The following is a 7268-nucleotide window of genomic DNA, read 5'->3' on the forward strand; positions in this document are numbered from 1 at the left end:
CCTCACCTGCCTCGTGCCCCATGCTGCAGCTGCTCACAACCCGCCTGGGGCTGCCTGTGCCTGCTCACGACAGCCCCATGTGGGCTGTAAGCAGCTGCAGCAGACAGTGCTGGCCGTGGGGTGGGGGAAGGGCCGCTTTTCTCCAGGCTCCTTCCCTGCTCTTTCCCAGCATGGAGGAAAGCAGCCCTTCCCCTGCCCTGTGGCCAGTGCTCTCTCCTGCAGCCACTAGCAGCCCACGTGGGGCTGTTCCGAGCAGGCACAGGAAGCCCCAGGCAGGCGAGGGGCCACTTTTGTTCCCCTGTGCTCAGCACCAGCTTGTAACCTGGCCCCACTGCCAGTCTGGGCCCTGAGCCGACTCTGGGTTCTCCCGTCAGTGCCGTGTATGGCAACAGCAGCTGCAGCACCCCCACTTGCTGCACCAGGCACTGTTTGCCATTGTCGCCTGTGGGCTGCCCAGTGCACGAGCTCCAGGTGGGCAGCAGCAGCAAACACTGCCCAGAATGGCAAGCGTGTGTGTGTGGGGGGGGGGGGGGCAGCAGCTGCTGCCGCCACCGCACGCAGCCCCAACAGGCGATCCTGGAACCGGTAGGGCCCAGGCCGGAAGCGGGGGCAGGTTCCACGCTGGTGCTGAGGAAAAAAGTGGCCCCTTGCCCGCCCCATGCCTGGCACCCCACGCTGTAGCTGCTTGCAGCCTGCATTGGGCTGCCAGTACCTGCTCAGGACAGCTCCATGCAGGCTGCGAGTGGCTGCAGCAGGGAGCACCGGCCATGGGGCAGGCGAGGGGCTGCTTTTCCCTATGCCCAACACCAGCTTTTTCCCTGCCAGTGAGCAGGGAGTCAGGGTTGTGCAATGCCCCTGACCTGTACCACAGGGCTGGGGGCCACTGGGAGTGAGCAGGTGCAGGAGCCAGCAGGAGCATGGGGCCCACACAGGTGTCCCAGGGCCAGCGCTGGCAGGGCCCAGAGCAGGGTGGCAGGACCATGGGGTTCCAGCTGGCAGGGACCCTATGAAGCTGGGCCAGCTCCCCCCTCTCCCTGCTGGTGCAGCCCAACCTGGCTCCACAGACCCCTGCCAGCCTGTGCCCTGCTTTGGGCCCCACCAGTGCTGGCCCTGGGACATTGGTCCCAAGATGGTGACCAGGAGGCAAGGCACATGTCAGAGGGCAGGGCTACCCATGTGGCCCTCGACAGCTTGCCAAAACTCAACCCAAAATAATTGCCCATCCCCGTTATAGATAGTACAATATGCTGTGGCTTGTAGACTCAAAGATTAATGCTCTTTTGGAAAGATTTCAGTGACTTGGTGGGAAAGGCAGGGGGAATAAAAAGATCACTAAACTTTTAGCTACAGTTGCCTTTAAGGAGCTAAAAGAACATTTTAAAAAGAGGGGATGAAGCGGGGGTGGGGGGGAAGCAGCAAGAAAGTTGTAAGAGCTAAGAGCTAAAGGAGCTCTGTCTACAGGCTGATTAGGCTATTACTTCAGATGGAAATAAAGCCTGTATATACAAGTTCAGAAGAAAAAAAAAAAACTGAAGAAAGGGTAGTTTAAAATTCAGACAATGGCTTTTCCTGCTGAAAGCAAGTAGCACTGAGATTAAAATCACTCTTAAAATGATAAATCTACAATGCCATATTAACAGCTGGACCATTTCATAAGGCTCATAAACAGCAAAGGGTTTTTTTAGTTCACCAAATACCAGGATATCAGTGTGAATTATATATACACATGTATTTTTGATATAATGTTTTTGCCTCCCAACCTCAAATAGAGCTTTCCTTACATGACTGGAGTTAGTAATGTGGCTGACGTGCTAGCTCTGTGACAGTTAGGGATGTCACCAACTGCCGTGTGGAAAGAAACACTCTACTCAGCTATCAGCAAGTAATAAACCTTTCAGTTCACATCTTTCAGTTTCCAGCACAGTTGATGCATCACAACATGTTCTCACTCTAGAGTTTCAGGAAAACTGATGAGCAAAATGGATATAGCTGCCTTTTCCAGTATTACAAGAATTACATTCAATAAGTATAACTGCTTAAAAGGATTAATTAAAAGCTCTCAACTAGTTCCTTTCACATATGGTCAATGCAAATTTCTCACTTAAAGTTTGTGGACGAGCAGAAAAGTACTTTTAACATCAGGGTAAGATTTTTGGATGGAGGCAGCTACTCCCCTCCCCCCCACCCCATGCCAGTTGTGAAAGGCCCATCCGGTTGCTTAAAAGGGCTTCCCGAGAAAAAGCAATTCTTCCTCTATTTTACCCCGAGTAATAAAAACAGCTGCTAGGAAAGAGCCTGTCCCCAGGCTCTACTGGACAACCCAGTTTACCAAAAATTCCTCTTTCAGTCCCGTAGAAGACTTTCACAAAAAACTCGATTCGTTTGGCTCCATCAAACACCGCTGCAGAAAAAGGATATTGTGCTTCGAGTTGTTTACGTTCAGAGCTCTGGGCTAAAAAGCCCACTGACTCAAAAATTCCAGGAGCCATTATAGCTCCATCAATCAGCCTGAACAAACTCGTAGCAAATGTTTTAGCTACATATGTTCATACCCAGTTTAAAAGCAAAAGCTTGATATACAGTACATCAGGTTGTGTTCCTTTTTTAGGTATTGATCCCCACCTATAGTGTTAATAGCTATGTCTGGTACAGGAAGCCTAGCATTTGCCTAACAAGTCAAATATTTCATTCAAACACTATTTTTAAGAAGTATGCAAAGACACTCTGCAAACAGCTTGGACCTCCCTATTTTTACTGGTTTATAAAGTATGAAGGCCCAAGAGATTTACCTCCTAAATTTAGGAATTAGAAAATTAAAGTTGCCCTAGCTCATTTAAGAGACAAGAAAGGTGACAGTATCATGACTGCCAAAGTAACAGTGCAATTAAAATAACTTGACTTGTCTATTTAAGACTTGTTAACAGCTACACAATTTCAACATGAGCATCCTTAAGGAGGGCCCATTACAACTTACCCCAAAACATCAAGTCCATAGCAGGCACAAACATTACAATTAACATCCGAATAGATAATATCTTTAAAAAGTTCAACCACCCTGCTCCTTCATTTCAATTGCTAGTGCTCATAAGACATTAAAGAAAAAAGTAGAAGTTCAATTTCACCTCACCCTTCTGTAAATATTAGAAGCAATTCATTTTATGCAATGTATATTTACATGTTGTAACAATGTTTTTAAAATTATTGGCATCCGTATGTTAAATTGAAATTTATGCAAAAGCAAAAGTGTTTCAACTCAGATTGAAAGCGATTAGTAAATGTTCATTCTTGGCCCACATGAAGAACTACAACTGGTGTTAAAATATATGCAAGTTAAAAGTTGCATAGAGGTGGTTTTATTCAAGTTTGGTTTAGCTACATGTCCAAACCCTTAATATGTGTACTCATAACCAGTCTACATGATCTTTAGGGGTTCCTTCTGACCTTGAACAATATTTACATTTTTTTTTTTTCTCCTTCAAATCACTTGGTTTATCTAAGTACTTGGACTGATAAAATAGCTCAAGGTAATCTTACCCTGTAGGCGGCTCTTTATTTTTAGCAAAAAGATGATACCTATGTACAAACACACACACTTAAATATGTCTGCCTCCAGCTGTGTTCCCCACCCTCTAAGAATTTAATCTTGCATCTTTTGATACACAGAGTTAAGTTACACATATGGCATTTTAGTTTCTTGCACTTCTCCAGCTGCCTTCAGGTAGTATACTTTTTCTATTGACAACACTAACTAGAACAGTAATAAAATGACATCTCATACCGAATACTTTAAGATAGCAGGATCAGTTTTGGAACTTTGCTTTAAAATGAGAGATAATCTTTTCAGACAACTCAGTTTGACCAAAACTCATATATTAGTATTTAATGCACTTAATCCAATATATTAATCTAATTGGGTTATGAGGCTCCCTGGCCTTCTCTTGAAGGTCACCTGAAAGGAACACCAGACTATGAGAACTTGAATTAAGATTTCAACTCACAGGCCATATTTAGATTATATTGATTTTAAATTCTAAAATCTAGGAACTTGAGTTTGGCTGTCACTCTTTAGAACAAAGAGGTAGAACAGTTTCATGCATGAAATACAATGTCAATGTTTGGGAATAGTGGTGTCCCTAATTCATGAAAAAATGAGTGGCTGAAAAATTCATTAACTCTTGTTCTTTCAGAGCTATAAAAAAAAGTTTATCCTTAGGTGTCACCCAAATGCAGATTTTTGGTACTTGTGATTGCATTGACTGAGCTAGGGCTGTCCAACTTCTAGAAGGGCTAGGAACTGTAGACCCCCCCAGCCACACACCACACAGGCTCCAAACCCTTGGGCTTCATACCACACCACACGTGGCGCTCTCTCCAACACCCTGCTCTGCTTCCCCATGTGCTATGCGAGTCCCCACACCCCACCACACTGTCGGCTACAAATGCACATTGAGAGCCCTCTTCTCCCTGCCACACTGCATGGGACCCCAATAACCCACACAAGCCCAACAAGCCCTTTGGCTTCAATGCATCAAATCATACAGCCCCTCCATATGTGTGGGCAGAGCAGTGTGGTTCCACTGCATGGTGAATGACTCCCACTGCCCTGTACTGGTACCAATGCCACAGAAGGTCCCCATGTCCCCCTGCACCACGTGCTGCACTGGCGTGCCCCACCCCCAGGGGTTCTAGTAGGCAGCATAAGCTGGAGGAGCCTGGGGACTTCAGCAGTAGCAGCAAGAGAGCAAAATGGAGGGAGTAACATCCAGACCAGGAGCCCAGGGGCTGCAGTTTAACCCTTAGGGGGCTGCATGTGGTTTATGGGCCACAAATTGAACAGCCCTGGATTAAGCAATCCTAGCTAGGCTAATACATTTGGGGAAGAAAAAGTTACAAGATAGTTTGCTTAAAAGCACCCACATTCTGAAGAAATGTGGACAAATCAGCAGCATTTCTACTATGTACTCCTAATTAAACTCTTCACAAAATAGTAGACTTAACACAATGGCTGCAAAGTAGCAATTAGGCACACCATGCATAGCAACAACTTCTCAACTGCAGTCATTAGACCCAAACACAAAGTTTGAAATGTTAGTGCCTTAAAGCACCTCATATTATGCAACTTAAAATATAGATACCAATAGATGCACTTGTGTTTGAGTAAAGCTTTATTTAGCCTACTTCCACTTGATTTTGTGCACCTACTTTCAGCAAGGAATAAATTGCAGCTTGTATAGAAGTGTGCACAGTGCAAGGGAAACACTACAGTATTAAACATGTCACGCTTATCAATTCATAAACATCTGTAGAGATTATGAATGTGTTTATTATGCTAAACAACTTTATTTATTCTGGCTTGCAACAAGTTCACAATTCAAAACATCAGGAAAGTGCAATAGAAGTCCCTCCCTTCAACATAATATTTGTATTTTTTTTAAAAAAAACCAACCCACCTAAAGTCACTCAAATATGCCTACTTAACTTTTTTCCAGTCATAAAACATGACAGACTTGAAAGTTATGCCTTCACAAGGAGAAGCATTATTACACAAGAGACACAAACAAACCTGGACCTGCTGGAAAGCTTTCAGTCTCTTCTTAAATCTAGAAGGTAAAACAAAATCACATCCTCGAGCTAGCAATGCCAATTCCTTTCTTAGATCAGGATCTTGTCTCAAGGAAATCTCCTTTATCCTCATGCTTTCGGATTTCATATAATGTCTGTATGTGCCAGTCCAGGCTCTCAAGTCCCGGTAGTAAATATAGCAGAGCCTTTCCGTTATCACACAGTGCCACTTAAAGCAGCAGCTGCGCTTTAGTTATGTGGTATTCGAAGGGAGCCAGCTCAACTAGCCTGCTCCATACATTAAAAGGAACTTGGCTGGGATCACAGCAGACTGGAAAGGCACTTTGGGGGCCTGCCCTCTGCATGCATTCCAGAATCTAAACAAGATAGTATGGTTCCCCAAACAGGTTGTTTCTTTCCATCGATACAAACTCTTCCCACTCTTTTAAAAAAAACAACAAAACAAAAACAAAACAAAAAAACTAAACAACAACCCTGAAGGAACGTAAAGATGCCAGCATTGGGCAGTTTGTAGCTACCACTAAGCCCTCCTATTTCCTTCGGTCACAAAATGCTAACTTCAGCTACATGTCACTGAAGACTAAATTCTTATTACACAGCAAATACATTCCTTCCAAGTCTTCCAGCCCTTTATCAGGGGACTGCCATGTTAGAATGCATAAGGAAAAAACTAAGATAAGTTACAATTAAACTCGCAGGGATAAATTTAGTTTCATGAAATGAAGATTATGCACTTGTCTGTAATGTTGCAATATGAGTCTGTGTTCACAGTCAAGTGATTTCTGCCTGAACTGTTTACAAAAAACAAGAATAAAAAACAGTGGAACACTTTTTTTATTTGGAAAAAAAAAAAACCAAAAGACTTGCAGACAGCAAGCTAAAACTAGGAAAGAGAAGATTTAGTGATGGGACCTCAAAGTGCTTAGTCAGGACAAAATTTTCTTGCCTAAATGAAAGTATGCAAGTGTCAAATGAAGACACACCCTAAAGGAGACTTCACTGATCATGTTTCAACAGCACTACAGTTAGGAGCTGCCAGTCTCAGGCCCTTATTTTTCAATTTAGTGTAGCTCTTTAGGGCTGAGGCTTCATTAGAGTACAGAAGATCCTCCCAAATTAACTGATAAATAGTATTGTTTTAAACTGAGAGAATGGCATCCTGTTTACCATCTCCATTCGGTATATAAGAAGTTTCAGTTCTCCCCTACATTTTTGTGGGTTTTTAAAAAGTTTTTCAACTACATATGCCGCAACTTTGTATGCACCCAAGAAACTGCACTATTATGCAGCACAGCAGGTACACTACACACATGCAAAAAGGAAACTTAAGACTTTTTGTAAGCAAGGAAGTTACAGATGCTAACGTGACCACAGGTCTTAGTTTTTAATACACAGAACAGAGAAATTGAAATTGGGCCTTCTTACAGGGCCGCAGAACACTGGAAAGCAACAATGGACAAAAGGTGGGAAACTAATGAATATTTATTTGCGTTAGATGAAGAGCATTTCATTTTCCCTGATCACTTTGACCTTGGTATGAAGTATTTTTCTGGAAAGTGAGGGTATAAGCAATGAATGGACTAGGTGAGAGTCAGACATGTTGAGGATGGTATGGATTAAAAGTAGGGGTACACAGAGGGATTGGGAGCCGATACTGATAGTTGATTTTTAAGGCGGCATATCGA

General features: G+C 43.6%; 1 protein-coding gene across 5 annotated transcripts in view; it reads right to left on the bottom strand.

Moving 5' to 3' along the window:
* PPP2R3B (protein phosphatase 2 regulatory subunit B''beta) overlaps nt 1–7268 on the bottom strand; it is a 116685-nt gene that overhangs the window by 68297 nt on the left and 41120 nt on the right. The window contains exon 1 of one of the 5 annotated variants that reach the window (XM_019524173.1): nt 5564–5881. The exons of the other annotated variants lie outside the window; for them this stretch is intronic. Within the exon in view, the coding sequence (XP_019379718.1) occupies nt 5564–5710 (147 nt within the window). The 5' untranslated portion in view covers nt 5711–5881. Of the gene's footprint in view, nt 1–5563; nt 5882–7268 lie in introns of those variants that run through there. 5 annotated transcript variants of the gene reach the window in all.

This window comes from Gavialis gangeticus, unplaced genomic scaffold (assembly GCF_001723915.1).
Source record: "Gavialis gangeticus isolate Ggan-Ray unplaced genomic scaffold, GavGan_comp1, whole genome shotgun sequence".
In the NCBI taxonomy this organism is placed as follows: domain Eukaryota; kingdom Metazoa; phylum Chordata; order Crocodylia; family Gavialidae; genus Gavialis; species Gavialis gangeticus.